At 42.3% G+C, this 25,497-nt stretch overlaps 1 protein-coding gene across 1 annotated transcript in view; it reads right to left on the bottom strand.

Annotated features, from left to right (window-relative positions):
- The window catches only part of F13a1 (coagulation factor XIII A chain), a 154,924-nt gene that overhangs the window by 45,013 nt on the left and 84,414 nt on the right, over positions 1 to 25,497 (bottom strand). Inside the window, exons 9-10 of the mRNA XM_038334077.1 lie at positions 4,443 to 4,546; positions 2,722 to 2,810 (exon numbers count right to left, since the gene is read on the bottom strand). Of these exons, the coding sequence (XP_038190005.1) occupies positions 2,722 to 2,810; positions 4,443 to 4,546 (193 nt within the window). The remainder of the gene's footprint in view (positions 1 to 2,721; positions 2,811 to 4,442; positions 4,547 to 25,497) is intronic.

The raw sequence follows: 25,497 nt of genomic DNA on the forward strand, positions 1-25,497 counted from the left end.
ATAAAAATAAAGCTTCATGGGTTTCAGAATGATCTCCCATTAAGAGATTCTTGGAGTATCATAAACTGTCAGATGACAGCAGGGGAGGTTTGTACGAATTTTCAAATGCCAAAGTGAAATCAAATGGATAAAACTCCTAGCACAGTGAGACCAGTCTCCCGAGGCATCTGGAAACCGCCATGGCAGGTACAGTGTTTTCCTTCTGTGCACTTCACATCTGTGCTTCTGCTGTCTAAATGCTGACACTTATTTCCCTCGTACTTCTCAACGCTCTTCCTCCTTTCCTGGTGACTGCCATTTGTCTAGCATTGAGTGTGAGCCTGCCTAACGGGATCAAGTATTTGAATACTTGGTTCCCAGCTGATGACACCATTGGCGGAGGCTTGTGGATCCTTTAGGAGCTGGCTTTAGCTGGAGGAAGTGAGTTGCTCAGGGCAGGCTAACCCTGCTTCCAGGTAGCCAGTAGCTTCATGCTCCTGCCTCATCTGCCATACATTCCACAATACAATGGCCCATTCCCCCTCAAACCACAGCCCAAATAAATCATTCTTTCCCTAAGATATTTTTGTCAGGTGATTTTGTTTGTTTGTTTGTTTGTTTAGAATGACATCAAGCCTTCCCATCTCCCTCATGGAGAGACAATAATCTCTCAGGTAGGTCTTCTATCTTCAGTGACAATTCCAGCCAACCCACAGGCTGTCAGTGCCCTGGTTGATGCCTTTGGCATTGATAACTCTCCCTAGCATGAAGGATAAAGGATTAATATCTCAAGTTGTGAAGATCTCACATAGGTCTTTAGACTTTGCCTTTGTTTGACACCCTAATACATCATTAGTATGCTGGGGACTCTGTAGAGCTGTTAACTGTCCACACACAGCTTCCATAGAGCTGTTAGCTGTCCACACACAGCCCTTGGATGCCCAGAGCATCCTCTGCCTGAAATTTCTTTTTCTCCCTCAGCTTCTTCCTTCCTTTCAAATTTATTTATTTAATGTGTGCACCATGTTATGTATATAGAGGTCAAAAGACAACTTTAGGTGTTGGGTTTTGCTATGTAGATCCCAGAGATGGAAGTCAGGCCGTCAGGCTTGGCAGCAAGTGATTTTACCCGCCGAGCCATCTCACTGGGCAACTCCTAACCTCTTCCTAATCTCCTCTGTCTGAATAAGCAGTAATCATTACTCCTTCCCCTGTGACCCTGCAGTGCTCTGCTCCCAGGACTATGGCCTTAAGATGCTCTTTGCTTTTGAAGAGATTATACTTTGATTAAACTCATTATAAACTGAAGGTTTGATAAGCTGAAAATGCACTCCATATACCTCCCCTACAGGATATCATAGCTGAGTGGCAGGGCCCACTGTAGGGGGTCTGATATTTTCCCTGTGGTTATGAGGTGTCTGAGAGCTACAGATCACTGCCACCCAGTATCATCTGAGAGGATCTAACAGTGCATGACTCTCTGAGCAAGACATTTGAATCCAAAATCCAAATGCAAATCCTATTGCATTAGTATTTCTTTGCACCATTACAAAGTTAAAAGATTATTAGTGAAGTTTTCATGGGTCAGGGCCAACTGTTTCTACACAGGGAATCATGGTTGCCAGGTCTCTTCCTGTGTGTGAGTATTGAGGCCTTTGCTGTCTTTCACTTCCTGACTCGATTTTTTCAATGAATGCATCTCCATGTACAAATGCAATCTCATGTTGACTATATTGCTCATACAAGGGTTATGTATATGTGTTCTTTGTATTGTCACATTTAACTACCACTGTGTGAACGGACTTAAAAATTCCACTCTGAGGATTACACATCTCAAGTACGTGGGTCTCTGAGCTCCCCATAGCCTTCCCTGATGAGAGCCAACACTAAATACTTATTCTTTCCAGAGTGGCTTCCAGCCTAAACTCAGGTGCCCACCTGCTTTCAAAATCAGCACTCCTCTTTATTAGCTAGATCATCAGGGAAAGGCTATTAGGCACTCTGCCTGCCTTTGCCTTGATTGTCTTGTCTGTTGAGTAGGGAGGCCTGCAATACTCATTTTAAGAGGGCAGCTATGAGCATCAAACAGCAGGCAGAGTGATTGTCCAGAAGGAGATGGATACAGGAGCGGTCCCATTCCAGGGCTCATTGCTGCAAATATACCTCAAGGGAATCCGGGATTTCAGCCTTTCACCCCCCAAGAGACTCCTAGCCTTCTCTTTAACCTGATGCCTCTTACATTGATTTAATTAGCTGTTTCCTCTCTTTCTAGCTCCTGCCTTATTGTTCTGGAATCTTAGACCCTTCACTTAACATCATCATCAACCCATTAAGTGGCCCAAATTTCTCTTCTTGAGTAGCTCTTTATAACCTTCTCTCTTTAGATGCTACCACAGCTGCGGTTGCTGCTGCCTCTAACCAAGTTTTAGTTGAGTGATCCGGTTCATCACTTAATGTCTTCAGAACAATTGATTCTAGTTCCTAGGTACTCAGAACTAAACTCAGGGTTGCAAATCTCTTGCTTTTAATAAAATAACAATTTCAAGACTTCAAGGCAGGAAAGTGTTAAGTAGGTAGGTATCTCATTAGGCATTAAGAACCCAAGGATGGAAAGATGTCTGGTTGACACAAAGCATACGCCATGTACCTGGGAATTTGAGAAGTAACAACCTGGTGTCTAACTCTTGGATGTGTTAAGAGACTGCGGTGGAAGCTGACACTTTCCCCCAGCTTTCCACTTACCTCTGCAAAAACAAATGGAGCATCAAATTGGAAGCAGACGTGGCCATGCTTAACAGCTTGAACAGAGGCCGGGCCGCAGCGGTACATGCCTGGAACACGCAACAAGGAGGAAGGCAGTATGAGTTGGTTCTTTTCCATTCTGCCCATTGACACAGCACTGAGGCGGAGGGGAGGGGCCCTACAGGCACCAGTGCTCCCCAGATTCACCAGTGACTTTGTTTAAATGTTTTCTCGGGCTACAGAAGGCAGGTGACCAATATGCTTGATCAAAAGAGTTCTGCTAGAAATGCCAGCTCAATCCCAAATGTAAAGGCCAGGCAAAGAATACTGGGTCAAGGCTCTTCCTAATTCTATTCTGCTAACTACAAACACGTGCACTGGTCAGGCTTATCCCTCGTTCAAATTATCCTTGTTAGTGTTTGTCAACTTGGAACAAGCTAACGTCATTTAGGGGAGGGAAACTTCAACGGAGAAAATGCCTCTAGCAGGCGGACCTGTGGGGGCATTTTCTTGGTCAGTGATTGACATCAGAGCACTGAGTTCACTGTAGGTGATACCATCCCCTGGCCAGGCAGTTCTGGGTTGTATAAGAAAGCAGACCAAGCAAGCCACCTTGGGCACCTACCCTGACTTTCCTTCATGATGGACTCTGACTGCAAGTTGATATAAATCTTATCCACCCCAAGCTGCTTTTGGTTGTGGTGTTTGTCACAGCATCAGACACCTAACTAGGGCTGTCCCTGATGCATCCTTGGCAGTTGTACTGATCTTGCTTTCATTGTTTTCTTTTTTTTTTTTTTTTTTTTTTTTTTTTTTTTTTTTTTTTTTTTTTTTTTGGTTATGACATTTGTCAGGGAGAGTTGTAGATTTGAACACTAACCATTCTTATTAGCCTCGGCACGTTCCTGCTTATGCTTCTAAGATCCCTGAAATTTTAGCCATCCATTCACATTTTCTAAGAGATTAGCTGCTGTAGCTTTTTGAGTCTCCTCATACTATAAAGTCCAGAACAATCGATAGCATGATGCTTTCTCCATAAAATCCAGCATCACAGCATAGCTTCATCGTGACTGGGGACTTGCTTCTGTATCTATGGAGACTTACATAGAACATCTCTGTCTCAGACCAACAGCAGAGGAAAGAGATGAATGCAGCCGGGGTTTGCAGTCCTTTGGTGTTTATCATCATATTAAAAAGTGTGTAATTCTATAAAAATCTGGGGTTGGTCACAGCCGCTCCTAATTAGCAGGGTTGGAAAGTTAGAAGAGAAACATCTACCCACTCAAGTTTTGAAAGAGACCAGAGAACCTAAGACATCAGCCTTTGGAAGAACAACAATTTAATACGTAATTTATAATTATTTTTCAACTTTTATTTTCTCTCTTGCCGTTTACCACTTCATCATTGTGGATCAGGGAGGGCTGACGTTATATATTTTATAGCCTAGTAAAAGTGCTTACCCAGATATTTTTTTTTTGCCCTTGTCTTCAAAACTGCTTATTAAAGCTAGATTAGATGACTTATATAAGTTATATTCCTTTTCCCAAAGTTGTAAAACAATCAGGGTAAAGCGGACTATTGAAATGAAGCGAGACTTGATTGACAGGAGTTGAATTCTGTATGCATGCCCAGCAAGCACATTTCTAGTGCTGGTTCCTAACGAGTGTGCTGCCCACACAGCGAGGTGAGCAGTGGAGTGAACAGGGAAGAGGCAGGCTTACCATCACTGTTTTCCTGGGGTGTGCTGTCCACAGCTTGCCAGCCTCCGAATCCAACAGGAAGGTCAGGCCTTGTCATCCAAGCTTCATTCCAACAGTGGTAGTTCCTAAGAAGATAATCCTGATGAGGTTACACTTCCCATAATACCCTGATATCTAAGCATTCAGAGTGACCTCCATTCTGTGCTGTGATCACTAGGATAGCTCAAACTAAATCTGAGGGCTTTGGAGATTGCCTGCGTCTCCTGATTTGAGATTATAGTGCATCATTTGGGGTCCCTGACATGACTGGTCATTGCTTTCCTCTGCTAAAATTGGCTTCAAGGTCATCCAGAGACATTGTAATAGTTTTGATCTACACCATCCTCTGAGACAAAGCTTACAATGTTCAAAGGCAGGAAAGAAATGCCAGAGGAAGTGAAAATATTTATCTCTGGTTTTCTTTTACATGGTTTCGAATTACACAAAGCATATTCTGTAGCATCGTCTTAGAAATGATAACACTGCAGTCCCCACGAGTCAGCAAGCAGGTGAGACAACTGCCTTCAGGTTGTGTCCCACCCTGCCACCCACTGGACTCTGTCTTTCCAAGACTCACACACCTGAACAACCCCCGGCCATGGCCAGCCCTTCCCTGTAACCCCAGTAGACTATATAGGCACAGGCACAAACCATACTAGTTGGAAAAACAAGTGAGTGACCTGCCTCGAAGCTGAACTGCTCCAAAGTCCAGACCCTCACTAAACCCCAGGGCCCCTCCTGTTTCTATCCCATCACCAACAGGGCAGTTAAGCTCTACCCCCATCTCTCGTGGACCCCACTGCTGCCCTGCTGCAGTTCTCACCAGCAGGCTCCCGAATACCCTCACTGTGGCCAGCACCCCGCCCCCCTGCAACTCCAGCAGACTATACAGGCACAAGTGCAAACCTCACAACTTGAAAGATAAGGCACTGGCACAAGCCACACCAGTTTGAAGAACAGATGAGTAAATGTCCGTGTAAAAATACATTCAACAACTGAAAGAGCAATATGGCACCCCCAGAATGCAGTGATTCCACAATAGCAAACCTGAACAATCCAATGTAGATAAAACACACGCAAACAAACTTAAAAATAACTCTATGAAGATGACAGAAGCTCTTCAGGAGGAAATGAAAATTTCCCTTAAAGAAATTGAGAAAAAGAATAACAAGCATTGGGGGAAAAAAAATCAGTAAATCCCTTAAAGAAGACACAAAAATCAAACAGGTGAAGAAAACTGTTCAAGACTTGAAAATTAAAATAGACATAATAAAGAAAATGTAAACCAAGGGTATTCTGGAAATGGTAAATCTGGGGACACAAACAGGAACTACAGATGCAAGCTTCACCAACAGAATAAAAGAGATGGAAGAGAGAATCTCAGCTGTTGAAGAAATAATAGAGGAAATAGTTCATCTGTCAAAGAAAATGTTAAATCTAATAAATTCCTAACACAAAACATCAGGGAAATCTGGGACACCATGAAAAGACCAAACCTACAAATAATAGGAATAGAAGAAAGAGAAGAATTCCAGTTCAAAGGCACAGAAAACATATTCAACAAAATCATAGAAGAAAACTTTCCCAATCTAAAGAAGAACATACCTATAAAGATACAAGAAGTTTACAGAGCACCAAATAGGCTGAACCAAAACAAAAGTCCCCTTGCCACATAATAATCAAAACACTAAACATACAGAATAAAGAAAGAATTTTAACAGCTGCAACAGGCTCAGAAAATCTAGAGAATCATTAGGTCATGCTTCAAAAACCTGTACTACACAAAAATGGAAAATCTGAAAGAAATGGACTACTTGGCTAACACAAACCAAAATTAAGTCAAGGCCAGATAAACAATTTAAATAGACATATATCCCCTATGAAAATAGAAAGAGTCATTAAAATATCTCCAGCCAGAAAAACCCAGGGCCAGATGGTTTCAGGACAGAATTCTGTCAGAATTTCAAAGAAGCAGTAATGCATTTGCAGATGACATGATAGTATACATAAGTGACCCTAAAAATTCTAAAAGGAACTCCTACAGATGATACATACCTTTAATAATGTGACTGAATAAAAGATCAACTCAGAAAACTCAGCAGCTGTTTTAAGTACAAATGATAAATGGGCTGAGAAAGAAATCATAGGAACAACACCCTTTATAAAAAGCCATAAATAATATAAAATATATGAGATAACTATAACAAAACAAATGAAAGCCTTACATGACATGAATTTTAAATCTTTGAATAAAGAAACTAATAAAGAGATCAGAAAATGGAAAGATCTCCCATACTCATGGATTGGTAGGATTAACATAGTAAAAATGGCAATCTTAACAAAAACAATTTATAGATTCAATGGAATGCCCATCAAAATCCCAATAAAATTCTTCACAGACCTCTAAAGAACATTATTCGACTTCATATGGAAAACAAAAACCAGGTTAGCTAAAACAATCCTGTACAGGAGCTTCCAAAAGCATCCATGACTTCAATCTCTATGATAGAGTTATATTAATAAAAACTTCTTTGTGTTTTTATTTAAATCAGACATGTAGATCAATGGAATCAAAATGAAGGCCCTGATGTAAATCCACACACCTATGGACACCCAATTTTTGAGAAAGATGCCAAAAATATACGATGGGAAAAAAAGAAATCACTGACAAAAATTGGTGCTGGCAGAAGCATGTAGAAGGATGCAAATAGATCCATATCTATCGTCATACACAAAACTCAAGTCCAAGTAGATCAAAGACCTCAACATAAATCCAGTTACCCTAAAGCAGATAGAAGAGAAAGAGGGAGTAGCCTTTAACACAATGGCACAGGAGACAACCTCCTGAATATAACACCAGTAGCACAGACACTGAAATCAACAATTAATAAATGGGACCTCTTGAAACTGAAATTTTCTGTAAGGCAAAGGACACTGACAAATAAGACAAAATGGCAACCTATAGAATGAGAAAAGATTGATGGGAACCTTTTGCAGCCAATGGCCTTAAGAGGCTGGACCAGGTTGGGGCATAACAATGGCTACCACAAAGCCCTGGTGCCTCCTGCTCGGCCTCTCTTCTTCCCCGAGCCACACCTGGATGTTGGACCTCATTCCTATTTTCTCGCTGTGATCCGTGAGTTTCCTTTTAATAAAGAAAAACCTTAGAATACTCTATTCGGAGTTGGCTTGCGATTATTTGACTCACATACCCACCATTTGATGCATTCTTCATCAAAAGATTTTCACTAACCCTATATCTGACAGGAGACTCAAGAAACTAGACATCAAAATACCAACTAATCCCATTAAAAATGAGGTACAGATTTAAACAATAGAAGAATTCTCCAATAGAAGAATCTCAAATGACTGAGATGCACTCAAAGAATTGTTCAACATCCTTAGCTATCAGGGAAATGCAAATCAAAATAACTCTGAGATACCATCTTACTCCTGTCAGAATGGCTAAGATCAAAAACCCTAATGACAGCCTATGTTGGAGATGTGGAGTAAGGGGAACATTTCCTCATTGATGATGGGAGTACAAACTTGAAATCAGTATGGCAGTTTCTCAGAAAATTCAGAATCAATCTATCTCAAGGCCCAGCAATATCACTCTTGGGAATATACCTAAAGAATACTCAATTATACCACATGGACACATGCTCAGCTATGTTCATAGCAGTGTTATTAGTAACAGTCAGAACCTGGAAACAATCGAGATACTCCTCAACCGAAGAATGGATAAAGAAAATGTGGTACATTTACCCAATGGAGTATTACTCACTGGGAAAAAAACAATGACATCATAAAATTTGCAGGCGAAAGGATGAAACTAGAAAAAAAATCATCCTGTGTGTGGTAACCCAGACCCAGAGAGACAAACACTAGGTATGTATTTACTCATAAGTGGATATTAGCTGTAAAGCAAAGGATAACTAGTTTATAGTCCACAGCCCCAGAGAAGCTAGATAACAACAAGGGCCACAAAAGGGACTCATGGATCTTCCTGGGAAGAAGAAATAGATTAGATCTCTAGGGTAAACCGTGGATGGGGGTGGGTATGGGGGTAAGGGAAGAGGCTGGGGTAGAGCAACATGAGGGGTTGAGATGGACCAGCTGGGGTTAGAATGGAGGGGGAAAGTAATGAAAGAGATATCTTGATAGAGGGGGCCACTATAGGGTTAAGGAAGAACCTGGTGCCAGGGAAACTCCCAGAAACCTATAAGACTCCTAGCAGTAGTGAAGAGGGTGTCTGAACTGGTCTTCCCCTGTAATCTGATTGGCGACTACCCTAAATGTCATCAAACAGCCTTTATCCAGTAACCGATGGAAGCAGATATAGAGACGCATAACCAAGCACTGGGCTGAGCTCCATGAGTCCAATTACAGAGAGGGAAGAAGGATTATATGAGCAAGGGTGTCAAGATCATAATAGGGAATCCCTCAGAGACAGCTGACCTGAGCTTGTGGGAGCTCATCGACTCCAGACTGACAGCTATGGAGTTGGCATGGGACTGAGCTAGGCCCTCTGCATGTGAATGACAGTTGTATAGCTTTGTCTGTTTGTGGGGCTCCTAGCAGTGGGACCAGGACCTGAGCTCGATGCATTAGCTGCCTCTTTGGAACCTATTTCCTATGGTGGGATGCCTTGCCCAGCCTTAATACAAGGGGGAGAAACTTGGTCCTGTCTCAACTTGATATGCCATAGAAGGCCTTTCCCCTTCTGAATGGAGACAGAGGAGGATTGGATGGGGGGTGGTAGAAGGGAGATTGGGGGAGGGAACAGGAGGAGAGGAGAGAGGGGAAACTGTGGTTGGTATGTAAATTAAATAAATAAAAAACATGGAAAAAACAAAAAGTACAATGAGGACTAAAAACAGAAATGGTAACATTAGCTACTGATTATAATTCTCTAAATCTGTAGCAATTTGCATTTGCTGTTCAATGAGAAGAAAAGGTCACCAGGGTAAGTGTCTCTTTACGCTTCACCAAAAGCAGGCACCCCTTGAGGTAAGGCCTTTTAAAACTCCCCAGAACCTTGCATATGACCCCTTGAAACAAGAGCACAGAATGAAATGTCATCATGAATTGTATTATTATGTCCTTGGAAAGACCTGGGATTATACAATAGAGAATCAAACGAGAGCACATTAACCTGTGAGCACTGTAGAAAATGCTCACACAGTGCTAAGGATTTAACGGTGGCTACTGCAGCCTCTGTTTATAGCGCTGATGGCTTCAGACCCAGCCATCATCCATCTTCCTGGAATGTCCCTCAATGTCAGTAGTTTGTACATGTGTCTCTCTCAATTCTAGGTATTTCTGACTGGGTCGATGAAGAGAGATTCTAACCTAATCACATACACGTAATTCACAGAATGCTGTTCTGAGTGCTGAAAAGTCAAAGATGATCAGGATATAAATGGTAGAATCTCTCATAAAGAACCTCACAATCTACAAGGAATAACAACATACATACTATTTGCCACTGATTAAAACATTTTTTATATTTATGGCAAGGTTTAGTTAAGAGAATAAATTATTTAGAATAAAGTATTTAGAATAGAGCTATGTAAATGCTCAAGAAAAGGAACTCAGGTTTTTAAACATAATTAAGGAAAGTGACATGTGCTGAAATAGAAATTCACTGGGGTGGGGCTTAGGATCACTGAGTGACAGACAGCTGGTCTCAGGGCCTTGATGACAAGCCAGAAGGCAGAAAGCAGTGACCACATTATGTCTGGGGCCCTATCAACCTATCAGAGTTGGGGGATAACTAACGATCACCCCTAACATTCCAACATCCTAAAAATCTTTATGTATCTTAACGCATCTGATAGACCCTGAACCCTGTGAAGTCTATCATAACTACCCCTTCCTGTAACTCCCCCTCCATGCCCCCCGTTTACAAGGGAGGAGGCTGGAGGGAACCTAGCTTTAGATCACACAGGCTATCAATGGTAGATCTTCGTAGTCAACGCTCTTAAGTACTGAGCTGTAGTATGGGTAAGGAGAAAATTGTGGGCATTCAGAAACAAATTAATATCTGCTTTGTTCTTATTAGAAGCTATTGGAATAATTTGAGAAGTAGAGTAAAATTTGCAAACTGGTGTTTGTGGAAGAGGGGTAGTGAGACGGGTCTTCAGATTGGGCGGAGTCCCTATCCACACAAGAACTCTACAGTACTCTACAAAGTTCTAGCGAAGTATAACTACCACAAAAAGATCATTACCATGGGAGGTAGAAACCCCATCTGAAGGCTCGACTCTAGTGTGTTGGCAAGCTCTCTATAGCTGAGGATTACCCTGAACTTCTGATCCACCTCCACATCTGGAAGGCTGGGGCTACAAGCCAGTGTCATCACAGATGGAGATTGAAGTCAGGGCTTTATGCATGCTAGGTGAGTATTCTACCAACTGAGCTATATCCCAAGCCCCAAGGAAGACTTAAGTTCTGACAGAGTAAAGAAGCAAAGAGCAGAGTTTGTATTGGCAATGGTGGGGATTGGGGATAATCAGCTCAATCTGGACTCCAGATGCTTGCTTGCCTATGGGAAATCCATTAGTTAACCTCCCAGAGGCAATTTTGTTCATACATGTTATCCCCCAGGATTTAATAAAGAGAGGACTGGAGTGTTCATGGGCAGTAGAGTGAGGCAAAATCCCATTGGTTAAGATGGGGCAGAGAGAAGTAATGTATTCCAGAAGAGAAAAGGGACGAGCGGGGGTGGGGGTGGGGCAACTGTTATATAACGCAACACAAGGAAGACTGCTTTGAGTATTTAACATTAGGGGCCACTGATATACACCTACTTCCTACCTACTTCCTTCTTCTAGTATAGAAAGGGCCAGCCGATAGGAAGTGGGAATAAGGGGCTCAAATAACAGGGGTCAAGAGGCAGAGGCCAGGAGCAATCTGTGGGACAAGTGTGGGAAACTACACCAGGTCTCCAGGGCAGTGAAGATGTGATAATGGCCATAGTGTGTGGTCTCGGAGCAGGAGTAGGAGGTAGGATCCCATCAGAGAACAACCTCTGTCTTAGGAGGGTCACTGTGTGTCTGTCTTAGGAGGGTCACTGTGTGCCTGTCTAGCTCCAGAAGAGAAGCAGAAGGACCAGGAAAGACAGCAAAAAGACATTTCCAGGGCAGAGTGGGCAGTACCCGGCTTCCATGACTCTACCTGTCTCCACTAGATGACTAGGATCCAAATTATCCTTATTTAAATGCATATCTCCTTGGCAAGGTTAACCTGGGAAAAGAAAAATATTCTCTGCATTTCAGATCTCAGGCAAAGACGTTTCTTTGAAGATAGTATTTCTTTTCAAATAGCCAGGAGGTGGGGAAAGTTGCCTCTCAGTCTATCACCTAATTGCTTACCCATGAGATCTGGCTTCCAGTTTCACTAACTGCTAAGATGCTGTCTGTGTATGGAAAGGGAACGTCTCCTCACAGAGGGAGGCACTTGCAGGCTAGGGGGACTGATTGGAAGTTGTATTCCTGTGGTTGGCTTTGCTTTGGCAGTGTGTGGCAGGCCAGTGGCTTAGCAGCCAGCTGGCCATGAGCAGTAGGAGAGGAAGCTCCCTACACAGCCATGGGCGCTCTGTTCACAGTGTAGTTAGTTTTCTTTGCTCTGGATAGATGCGAAAGCACCGAGAGAGAGTTCTCCATCCAGCATACGCACTGGTCTGCTTGATCCTAGATCTCTCCATGAAAGAGGTGATAGTTATAGGTATTTTTATTTAATTATTTTAAATATTTAAATGGTTGATTGAGGTACTTAGTGGAAAGGGGAAAAACTTGTCTCTGGCTGTTATCAACTACTTTTTTTTTTTGATGCAGTTCACATACATTTCTGAGGATTGAAATCTCCAAATGATATCTTTTTCTTTTAGCCTGATAAATTTCCACTAACATTTCCTTTTATTTATTTTAAATCATCAAATAATGATAATAAAGAAATACTACCCATTGAATACACATTTGTGATATTCAATGTGATTTCAAATATAGTTTTAGTTTTTAAAAGTTTACAAGGCTTAGAAAATCCATGAAGCTTAAAGGAGATTTGAAAGGTCCCTTGATAGGATTATGAAAGCAATAATCGCTGGGTGGTGGTGACATATGCTTTTAATCCCAGCACTTGGGAGGCAGAGGCAGGCAGATCTCTGTGAGTTTGAGGCCAGTCTGGTCTACTGAGCTAGTTCCAGGACAGGTTCCAAAGCTACAGGGTAACCCTATCTTGGGGAAAAAAAAGGAAAGCAATTGCTGGGGAGAGACTCTGTTTGGTAGAGCTGCCTGCAGTTGGACAAGAAGCTGCAGTGACCCAACTGTCATGAGTTATTACCCATGTTGGGATGGGCTTTTTAGTAATGTGGCTGTTTTCCAATTATCTATCCTTCTTTAAGTAACCCATCATTCATGTTCTTGTAAATGGCCACCAGCATTAATTTAGTTTATCATTTGATCAGTGAATTTATTCACTTTGAATTTATGTACAAAGAAACAATTGCATAAATTCAAAAATCAAGACCTAAGAATATTTATCCTGGCATGATTTGCCAGAATGGAAAACTGAAAACTACAACAACCTACGCTGTCCAATAAGTGACCAAATATTTTTAAACCTGAAGCAGGCAAGAATAAAGTCTGTGATATACGCATGTTCAGAAGTAATGCTTCAGGGACATGGATAGTACGTGCTCATTATCATTATCTGGGTGAGCTTGGAGAGGGCCTTGAGCATCAGACTGAACCACAGCCCCAGCCAACAGCCTGAGTGCCCATTTGAGATCCCCGCAAATGCTCCACCCAACCTGTGCCAAATTTTCAATCCACAAAAACTGCTTGATGGTAAATACATGTTGGTTAAAGCTGATAAGTTTGTGAAAATTCCCTATGCAGCAATAAAAATACATGCAATATACATAGACATGAAAGGATGTTAAAAAATATTACCAGTGTTCTGAGTAGTTAGAAAAGGGTGACCCTTGCTTTTGCACATTTTTGCAATATTTGAAAAATATTGATGATAAGCATGTCTTACCTTTCCTTCCAGAAATTAATATTTTAAATTTTCTTTCTTTCTTTCTTTCTTTCTTTCTTTCTTTCTTTCTTTCTTTCTTTGTTTCTTTCTTTCTTTCTTTCTTTCTTTCTTTTTCTTTTTCCTCCCTTCCTTCCTTCCTTCCTACTTCCTTCCTTCCTTCCTTCCTTCCTTCCTTTCTTTTTCTTTTTCTTTTCCCTCCCTCCCTCCCTCCCTCCCTCCCTCTCTCTCTCTTTCTTTCTTTCTTCCTTCCTTTCTTGTTTGTCTATGTGTGCCTACCCAAGACCACTAGAGATTTGAGGACAAATTGCAGAAGTCAGTTCTCTCCCTTCACCATTCAGATTCCAGGGAATAAACAGGTTGCTAGGCTTGTAGGCAAGTGCCTTTACCTATTCAGCCATCTCATCAGCCCAAAATGACTAATTTTTTTTTACATCAGAAGTTAAAGCATGGTTCAAGGTCTGCCCTAGGCCTATCACCAGGATAATCCTATCCAGAGGTGCAGGAGCCCATGGAATGGAGGACAGAGAATGTATCTGAGACCAAGATGGACTTCCTGGATCCATGTGTTCTGGGTTCAAAGAAAACCAAGTAGTGACTTTAAGCAAACAAACCTCTACCTTGGCTAGCAGCTTAAACACTCATAGCCTTGTCTAACCATTTAAACATCACATAGCCTTGGCTAATTGTTTAATTAGTCTACAGCCTTGGCTAAGTCTTTAACACTCCAGAGCCTTGGCTAATGGTTTAATCCCCTTCCTAATAGCCTTGACTAACTCTTTAATTACCTCCTAATAGCCTTGGCTAATTGTTTAAATACCCACACAGAGCAACACAGTTATAATCTGTCCAGAAAAGTTCCACAGAAAGAGTTCTTAAAAGAGAAGAAAGAAGCTTATAATTTGTTTGTATTTCTTTATAAAGTTGCACAAGAGTACAAATTAGATGCAGAGAAAGCCCTCTGAGGGAGATCTTGGAGCAGTTTCAACTGTAAGCCAAATGTTTAGAATTCTTTCATTTGCAGAACTGGTAGCAGCTGGAAGGCAGGCAGGCACTGGGATGCCTTGCAGATTATCCGTGTTTGGGTTGCAGATGGAGCTAGCCCAAGATCCCTGGGTCTGCTGATTTTCCAATACAGTCATGAAGAAGGGGGGGGGGGGGGCAATAATGACAGCATGCATGGAATGTGGCAGTGGGAACCGGATGGGAATGGGATGGAGAGGGTGGGAATTGGGAGCAACAAGTGGGACCAATTTGGCGGACTCAGAATTATCAAGCGAGACACTTCAAAGTGGGAATGAAGGTTGAGATTGAGGAAAACCCTGACCGTTAGGAGTATGATGATGAGAGATGGCGAAATGAAATTGTTCAGAGATAGGCTGGGGAATAATTTATGAAGCTGGGGGCTGGGAGCAATGGATTCCTTCAGAATGCAGCTGCTCTCTGCTAGGGTTGCCAAAGTGCTGAAACTGGGAAAGAGTACCCGGATACTCCCCGAGTCATGTCAGTCATAGGCCAGAGGTCTGGATGAGGCAGAAACCAGCCAGCTCGCCCCTCTTTTTTTTTTTTTTTTTTTTTTGTTTTTTGTTTTTTGTTTTTCGAGACAGGGTTTCTCTGTAGCTTTGGAGCCTGTCCTGGAACTAGCTCTTGTAGACCAGGCTGGTCTCGAACTCACAGAGATCCGCCTGCCTCTGCCTCCCGAGTGCTGGGATTAAAGGCGTGCGCCACCACCGCCCGGCTCGCCCCTCTTTTTAAAGCACGGTTGCCTCAGTTCTTTCCAGTTAGGAACCCCTTGAAAAATCCCTGATAATTTGTGTGATGATGCTGAGCGGGAGATTAGTGAAGGATGCCATGAAAGACGCCAATTATCCATCAAGAAAAAATGATAAGTAACGAAGGAGCTTATTCTAATTTGTACTGGGAAGGGATTCTATTCCTCTCATTGGCAAGTTAATTTTAATATACTCTCTTGAGTCACATGTGACACAGGTAGGGAGAAGGTGCATATGGGAGTGGACTTAGGGGTGTGCTGTGATGCCCAACACAAAACTAGTGTATTTACCAAAATCATTAACAGCTTCTCTGACACAGACATGCAAATACCCATCAAATACTGCAATCCAATAGGAAGGACGTTGGCTCTAAATAACAGTGTGGCTCTTATAGGAAACACTGACTAAACAACAATTCAGAACTCAACTGCTTTACAGAAAAAGGAGTACTTAATCTGAGTCTATTCAGCGAGTCATCTGGGAGTATGCCCATCAGTTCCATTCCACTCTATCTTCGAGGTACATTGGAGATGTAACTCTGGTAACTCGAACATTTATTAGGAAATTTTTGCTTGAATAAAAGAAATTTTAGAAAATTAGGGGATGATCACACAGATATCTTTTTTCTTCTTTCAGCACTTTTTGTGTATTTTTTAAATGAAAAACAACCCAATAAACACAAAGCTCAGAGTGCTCAAGAAAGTGGCACCCATTCATGTTGACTTGCATTTGTCACTGTGAGCAGAAGCCACCCACCCCCAACCCTGCCAGATTCATATCGAAAATGAGACCCTGTTCACTTCATCACGCTTTCTGGCATAGCAAGTTAGAAATAATTGCCTTCCTGGCTGAAAATGAAGAAAAGGTTGGATTTTTGAAGATCTGCATTTGTATAACTCTAATGTATAAAAACTCTCTATAATAAATTCAGCCCAAGTTTTCCCATAATTATGAGAGAGGATTACAAACATTCTGACAACAGTCTCAGTAGGTTCCAAAGTTCTTATTTTGCATTATAGAGATGTCTATGAATAAATATTCTAGAGATGATAGCTCTTATCTCATACTATTTAAAGGATTATTTTTTCTCTTTAATTTTTAAAAATTAAAATATAATTATATCTTCCCTCTCATCAATCTATCCTCCATAACCTCCCATTTTCCCTCTCAAAATCATGGTCTCCTTTTCTTTAATTGTGTGTATGTGTATGTGTGTGTGTATGCAACCTGCTCAATTAATTTAATACTACTTATATGTATATGATTTTAGAGCTGACCACTTAGTGTTGGATAAGCATTTCTCCTGTTCTCTGCATTCCTTGGCTACCTGTAGTTTTCTGTGTACAGATGGGGCCTTGTCAGATTCCCCTGTTCCATGTTAGCATGCCTAATGGCTTTTCTCCGGTCATCTTTAGGCAGTTGCATTGGTAAGGGAGGCATCATAGATGTAGCTTCCCTGCCGTCTCTAGGAGACACAATCTCATAGCAGATTTTCTGCTTCTCTGATGATTACAGTCTTTCTGATCCCTCTTCTGCTGTGCTCCTTGAGACTTGGGTGCAGTAGTAGTGTTGCAAATGGAACAGTTAGGCTTGGTCACCCATGATCTCTTGTTCTCTGCATTTTGACCAGACATGGTTTTCTGTAATGCTTTCTGTCATGAGAGGGGAACAGTACATTTATCTTACTGGGCCCTGGTACAGGATATCTTTTATTTTTAAATAAAGTTTAAAGCTATCTTATTAACTAGTTAATTAAATTAGCCTTGATGATATGTATTTTATGAGTTTCTATTTTTTTTAATTTTTGGTAACTACGAATGGTGTAGATGGTGCATCTCTCTTAGACAGAATTCAGGATAAACCAGAACCTGTAATTTCCTTATAAAAAATATCTTAGCATGTGTTTTTTTTCCCCATAGATGATACCCCACTTTTTTTTTATCATTCTGACTAATTTCACAATAAGTACAGCAATCCTATTTGTCCACTCTCAGACAAGATGATTAGAACATGGACTACAAGTGTTCATTGGAGATATCCCAACAGGATGGTAGTGGGAAGAAGATATCTAATGTGATACCTAGAAATGTTAAAGACCAGTACCCTCCCCCCCACACAAAATCTTCCTCCCTAACATCTATTTACCATATTAAGATGGAACCTGTAGACAGATTTCTGAATACACAATTTCTAAAACCTCAGTGTAATATCTAATGGTATATAGGAGGAATGAAGATGCAAAGTCACGTGTATTATATAGTCATGTGTTATAACAATGTTTTCATTAATGGGGAAATCCATGTGTGATAATCACATATTACTAAAGTTGAGCTAAACTTACTGTTTCGCTGGATGCCCTGTGTTACAACACTGTCTTTCTCACCTGCCGGGGGGACACCTTGATAAAGCAACTTCCCATGTTGCCCATCCCACAAAGCTTAGTACATGCTACTGTGCACACCGTATGTGGCGATTAGGTTACTGATCTATGTATCTGTTGTACCATATCGTAAACATTACGTCAGCGTATACTTCTACTGATTTACGAAGTTTAAATACATAGGAACTGGAAAAAATTATATTGTGTGAGGTCACCCAGACCCAGGGAGATAAACATGGAGTGCTCTTTCTCACAGGCGGACCTTAGCTCTTCATATTTATATGCTTTTATGTTTCACTTGAGCACCGGAAGAATCCGGGAAACTAGAAGGGGCCATTGCGGAAGTGAGCCAACGTCTTAAGGGAAGAGGGATTGCAGAACATGGGCGGTGTGAAGGAAGAAAAGGAGATAATGGGGTGAAAGACTTAAATGTGGGTGGTAGAACAGGGCAGAGGAGAGGGTAAAGAGCAATAAATAACAATAAGGGACGCTGGAAAGTCACAAGGAAACCATTATTCTCCCTCCCTCCCCCCTCTCTCCCTCCCTCCCTCTCTCTCTCTCTCTCTCTCTCTCTCTCTCTCTCTCTCTCTCTCTCTTTCACACACACATACACACACACACACACACACACACACACACAATGGAGTTACCTTAAATAGGATAATGATCCTCCAAAAAGCCATTTTTATCACACAAAAATCCTAACAGCAGGTTCAGGATACCTCCCTTCAAGTTGTTAATCGGAGAGATCTCAGAGAACCCCCCAGACAATACAAGCTACTGCCATTGCTCTTGCTTGCCCTGCAGACTCTGACTGAACGACTGTTGGCGAAGATACCACTCATTGTGGCCATAAGACATGATGAAATCAAGCTGGTACTAATTTGGAATCCTCTTCCTTGCTGGCTAGCTTTCATAGCCCCAGAAGGTGCTGTGCAGGCTGTTGGGGTAGAGGGTGAACCCTGGAAACTAGAAGAACAAGCCTGCAAAGATCTGCTCACTGATTCAAGAGTGGAATGATTGCTATTGGGATAACCATCTACTTTCTCATCAGATTTAAGGCCTGCTCCACAGTACAGAATTTATGCTTGGCACTGGACAATCGACAGAGAACCTGTGGCTATAGGCTCCTAAAGGAGGACTACTATTATTTTGTTTAATGTGCACAGTAGAAAACTGCCTTCTAAATACTTACCTTTGTACCCAATTAATATAGCTCTCAGCCCTCATCAGAGAATAAATAAAAGGAGTCGAAGTTTACTGTTAAGTGGTATACTGTTTCATACCAGCGGCATGTACAGACCGCATCTACCATGTCCTGATGGCGTTACAAGGTCACTTTAACTGACTGGCCTGTAGTGTCTCTGATTGTGCAAGTGTGCTCCATGATATTTGAATAACGCAATAATCTAATAATGTATTTCCCAGAAGGCATCCTCCTCATTAAGTGACTCATTACTGTGCATTACATATTTCAAAATATATATGTAAGAAGACTAAATTATATGCTAAAAATATCCCTATAAAATATAACCCCTTTGAGGGTCTGGTGGATTCCTTCATTTGGATCCATATAAGGAGTGTTAGGAATAGACTGTGGGGGCGGAAGAGATCTCAGTGGTTAAAAGCACTGGCTGTTCTCCAGACAACCTGGGTTTAGTTTCCCACACCTATATTATACGGCAGTTCATAGCTATCTATCTGTAACTCTGGTCCCAGGGAATACCGTGGCTTCTTCTGGTTTCTGTGAACACTAGGCAGGATTGGGTGCAAAGTCATACATGTAGGAAAAATACCCATGCACATTAAAAAAAAAAAAAACAATTACAAGAATACACTTTGGGAAGCATTTCCACAATGGCAGAATGGTAACAGTAACATCAGGGAGAAAAACGGAACAACTCTTGTAGAACTCCAGTAATGAGCAAGGGATTTGCCACAAGCTAAACAACATTTATTCAAGACAATCATGTCGGTCTTGGTAAGCGCCCTGAGCTTTGTGGTTCTTTTTTTTCACCCCCCTCTGCCAATCTCCATGGTAGTCTTGAAAGCAGCCTCAGTAGCTGTGAACGTATACAGCCTAGAACTAGTTCAGCAAAGAGAAGAGGACAGGGCTGAACACCCTCAAAGCTCCTTCTACTCCCATTGTTATTATTACGCTGTTCTAGACACTGCTCGAAAAGTTCTAAACTTGGGGTTTGTTCTTATTCTTTGGACTCAGTGATCACTTGGTATAAGGAGTTCTACCTGTAGCCTGGTTTTTCTACAACAGCTAGACGCAACTCTTCTGAACTTTCCCCTTATTTTTTTCTTTTCCCTTCTTACTGAGTAGAAGTTAATTTAAACTGGGTCCTAGACTCAGTTATAAGATCTAAAATTAGAAAACTCAAAAAGATAAAGAGGGGTAAATATTTCTAATCTTGAACTGTATGATCTCTTACACATTATAATGAAGTATAAGCAACCAAAGAGAAAAATGTAAGAGGGCTTTGATAAACGCTTATTTTTCTGCTTTTAAATAAACCACTAATGACATGAAAGAGACAGCCCAGAGATTAGAGAAATGCTTATTTGCATCCAGAATACGCAACTACAGTTATAATGCAGTGATTGACAACCCAATTTTAAAACGGAACAGGGGTTTAAATGACTATTTTTGCCAAAAATTATACACGTACAGTAAAATAGAAAAGTTATTCAACATCATCATTCCACAGAGGAATGGACATTAAAATCTACCATACCCTTTCATGCTCACTAGGATGGCTGTAACAAATTAAAAACCAAACCAAACCCAAGAAAACCATCATTTTTGGCAAAGATGTGGAGAAGTTGGAACCCTCGTGCTCTATTGGTAATAACGTAGAACAGTGGGGACTGATTTGGAGAAAAGTTTGTCAGTTTCTCAAACAGTTAGACATAATGTTACTGTATGGCCAAACCATGCTAACTATGTTGATTCTAAGAGAACTAGAAACATACACTCTCACAAAGACGCTTACGTGGCAATCAGCGTGGGTTATTCATAGAAGGCCCTAGTGCAATTCCAAAGCACAGCTGAGGAACAGCTACATCAAATGTGCTTTATCCATAGAGGGAAATGCATTCATCAGTTAAAAAGAATAAGTCTTGCAATGTAATCCAACATGGATGAGCCATGAGAAGCATTATCTGTGGAGGGAATCAGCCATGAAAGGCCACACAGTGTATGATTCCATGAACATGAAATGTCCATACCGGGCACCTCCACAGAACAGAAAAAGCTAGCAGTTGGCAGTGGCTGGAGGAATGAGAAGGTTTCTTTTGGGAGTGATGAAAACGTGCTGGATAGTGAGGGTTGCCCAGCGTTGAAGATAGTAAGAATACTGAGTTGTGTACCTCCAAAGAGCAGATTCCATATCTCTGAGTTATTGTCCAATGATTTTATATATATATATATATATATATATATATATATATATATATATATATATATATGAAATCATTCTCAGTTTAGGTCCATGGGGTTGCAGTTCAATCTGACACTTACTGACTGGGACCTTGGTCAAGTTCTGTGCTTGTTTCCTCATCTTTAAATGAGGACAATGATAGGAACCCCCGGAGAAGCAGGTAAGAACTTCACAGGTCAAATATGTCATTGCTTAGAGCAATGGCTGATGCACAGAAAGTGGCCCACAGTATTTTCTTCTTTGGAGGTAAATTTGCAAGTAACTGCAAGTCCTTTGCTTCACGCGGTGGTCCCTGTTCGCTGTACATTCCCAGTCTGCAAATGACAGAGCTCACGGGGTAGCTCCTGCTGATCGTCAGAAGAGCGAGTTGGCCAAAAATATGGCTAGGAAGATAATGTTTGAAAACAAACATCGTGGATACAGTTTCAGAATTAGTAACTCGGATGCATGATGAGCTAATTTTACAAAGCCTCCGACATCTTTAAGCAGTTCAGTCTATATTCAGGATTTTTCTTCTATACTATTTTATTTGGAATTTATTTTCAGATCATTCTATTTTCCACGGTGATTGAAACTGAAGATGATACAGCAATATGAGAGTCCAGCTTACAGGAATATACAACACATCTAAGCTGATGTAAAATGTGCCTGTGTTGCATAGACCACCATGTAGGGTGTAACGGGCATTAACTATAGGAGGATGAGCCTCCAGACAGGACACCAGGGCTTGCTCTGCCAGGGCGTAGTTTATAAATTAACATGTCTGCTGCAGAGAGACTGGCACATGGAAGTGAAAACCACAGACAATACAACTGTGCTTTTTCCAGATAGTAGTGAAGGAAGGTCAATATTTCCTTTCTTATTTCCTCCAGGGAACTGATGTGAGGTCACTTTACCCAGAGGCTCCTCGGTATGCGTGAACTGGCCACAGCCTGGCCACGTGCACATTTGTAGTCGTCACACAAAGCAAGCGACAGACAACGCTGAACTATACAGAAAAGGCCCGCATAGAAGAACAGCATAACTTATTAAAATAAAGCTATTTCTGAAGCTGGGAGGGGCTCTACAGCTCATTAATACTGATGTACTGCATTTGCATATGAGAACGTAAAGGTCTCCAGATGATGAGCAGCTTGTCCAAGGTCTTCTGGGTAATTAGTGTCAGATCTATTCATACTACCTTACACTGTGTGTGTGTGTGTGCGTGCGTGTGTGTGTGTGTGTACTGGAGAGAGAGAGAGAGAGAGAGAGAGAGAGAGAGAGAGAGAGAGTTTAACTTATGAAAGAATAGGTTTCTATGTGACTTCTTTTGCCTGCTAGTGCAGACTGGGTACCAGTGACTCTATAAGCATTGCCCAGGTCTTCGGTGCCAGATTGAGGACACTGAGACATTCTGCTTCACAGACTCAACAACTACTGGGTTCTAAGCTTTTTCAGGACGCACATGGCCACTATTGGACTACCTAGCCTCCTCTGTGTCAGGCTTGTCCAACCATGGCCTGAGAGTTACAAGCTGTTCAGGTAGTTTCAAATGTGAACCAACACAAAATAACATCTTACTTAAAATATTGTGACTTTGTTAAAAATTATTTTATGTTTATGAATGTCTTTCTGAATATCTGCCCTCTGTGTGTGTGTGTACATTTGTGTATGTGTGCATGTGTGTATATGTGTGTGTGTGTGTGTGTGTGTGTGTGTGTGTGAGAGAGAGAGAGAGAGAGAGAGAGAGAGAGAGAGAGAGAGAGAGAGAGAGAGACTAGAGCATAAACTTTGTAGATGGCAATGTCACATGTATATACTGGACATAGTGAGTTCATTCTAGTAAACCTTCTTTTATACTACATGTCTGTAGTATGTACATTCCGTCTCCTTCTCTAGAGAATACGCTTAAGTTAAAAACACCTAAATGTGAAATCTCTCTTGCTAACTAGCCGAGCATCTGCACTGGGGAGTGTGGGCCCTTCTCCCTGTGTGGCAGCATGTCCAGCCCAGAGCAATGATCATCTGCCTCAGGCCAGGGTCACAAGAGAGGATCCTATCAGAGCTTGCCGGCTCTGGAAAAGGTCAAGTTTAAATCGTGAAGTGCCTTTGCCTCATTGTAAAGTCAACAGTGGTAACTGGAACCATGGCTATGCCGGGGGCAACTGTGCTTCCCCTAGCTCAAGGAGAATGCTGGAGTGGGTGGGAGGGAAGCTCTGGGATACGGACAGTCAAGGGTTACTGTACCATGGGTAGTGATGGTTGGATCTAAGAGAGACTCTGGGAGGATGTTCACAGTTGGAGCCTCTAAAGCAGATCAGAAAGCAAGGGCTGGGTTGCATTAAGGAGGCAGAGGGCATAACAGGCCAGCACTATGGGGGTAGAGGAGAGGCGATGACACCTAGGTAACAGCCACTCAGTCTCAGCCCTGTGAGCAAGAACTAACTGCTCCTGAGTGCTGGCGGGGGGCATTATCCCCTTCAGAGGGTGGCATGAAGTAAGAGGCTCTAGCTGACATGCAGGAAAGACTACAAAGGCCCCTCCATGAGAGTGAAAATGGACTGAATGTCTAATACCTATCTCATAATAACCGATAACCCTTGCATGCAGGTCCCTCCCTGGTCCCAGAAGCAGTAAATGTCTGGCCATTTCAGTTCAGCCCTTGGACCTTTAGTGACATAGCCCTGGCTTCCATCTGTGGACTAAAGGCATTTCCTTAGTTTGCAGGAGGATAATGACTGACTCCATGGCCACTTCCCATGAGAGCAGCCTTGCTTTCCTGTGTTGAGAATAAAAAAATCTCCCTCAGGTCTCTCTGTTTCCCAGTGCATATCATGAGCCTCCTTGCATTTTATGGAGGGCGTTCTATATGTGCTGTCTCCTGACAAACACTGGGGAGCTTCTCAAGGGCACTGAGCATGACTACTTTGTCCCAGAGCCTCAGCAGTACCTGAGGTCCGGAGACAGTTACGTGCCGTAGGGTTTGCAGGATGAGAAAATGATGTTCATTCATTTGCTGAGCATTTTACTGGCTTCCCACATGAAACTGTTTACTCCGCACTTGCTCCATGCCCTGCATGCTGCTGGATGAAGTAAAAAAAAAAAAACAAAACTAAACTAAACTAAACACCCCCCTCCCAAAAGTAAGATACCAGACACTGTTCCCTGATGGGAGCGGCATTCTGACTGGTAGAAGCCAAGAAGGGCACCCAGAGTCCTCAAACCAGACTCCACTCATTCTAGCCATGGGACACAGGGTGACACCTGCACAGGCAGGAGGGCAGCCCTGCTGTGAAGTACCTTTCCTGACCCAGTTAGAGTCACCATCTCTGTCTTTTAAAATTGTTTCCAACTCCACTGTGACCTGCAAATCATGAGGTGGCCAAACAGCTCTTGTAAAGCCCAGTAAAGCTGCCATGTTGACCGAGCATGAACAACTCTCGCTCACAGAGAGGCCCTCACACTTCCCATAATGCAGCAGTAAGGTGCTGGGTCAGCCATTTTAGCAAACTGCCTACAGTGACTCACAGGTGCCTCCCCTACATGCAGCATTTCCTCCAGGCACCCTCAAGGGAGACTGTCTATCATGAGGGACCTAAGACAGCAAACAGGAAGTAGGAAGCTAAACTGCCTGTCCTTGGTGCTCCACCCCCCCCCCCCTTGCATATTCCTGAGCCTGTTCTCAGAAAGGCTCTGCTGGGCTGGTTCCTGATTTTCGTATTCACAAACCCGGGTGGATTCTGAAAGGGAGATGCCCTAGGTCACAGAGTCCTAAGTTAAACAAATCAGGTTAGTACTGTCCATGGACTTTGGGACCAAAGTGTCAAAGGGTCGAGAGAAAAGTGGAGCATCCATCCTTTTGGGTTCCTTTCCTGAAAGAGGGGAGGGGCTGACACCGAGTACAGGAGTGAGAAGTCAGGTTGGGGCAGGATCCTTTGATGGGGACATTGGAGTCCATGAGGGAGGTGAGTCCATAGGATTGGGCGAGGCTGCTGGTTCCTCAGAACCTAGAAAACTGCCTAGGTCAAGAGTGGCCTCTGTCTGAGTAGTCAGACGATGCTCAGCAAACGTTCCCACCCACTCTTTAGTCTCTGCTTAGCGTCAGTCTCTTCGCCCAGTCCACAGATCAACCTTCCTTCCTGCCACTGGCCAGCCTTGCTGTAACCAGCATCAGCCCTGGCACTAGTCAGTATAGACTAAGAACACTATCCCAGGGCCAGAGTTCCCGGATCTTTTCAGATTTTGTAACATTTGCATATACATAGTAAGGTATCTTGGAGGGAGAACCCAAATCTAGACTTGACTAGACCTTGGCGTCATACACCTCGCACACCATCGGACGGTGATTCCGTGTGGCCTATTTCAGTGTGTTCTGTGGTGATTCCGATTCTCACATGAGAGCAGGTGTGGAATTC

The sequence above is a fragment of the Arvicola amphibius genome, chromosome 6 (assembly GCF_903992535.2).
Source record: "Arvicola amphibius chromosome 6, mArvAmp1.2, whole genome shotgun sequence".
Lineage (NCBI taxonomy): Eukaryota > Metazoa > Chordata > Mammalia > Rodentia > Cricetidae > Arvicola > Arvicola amphibius.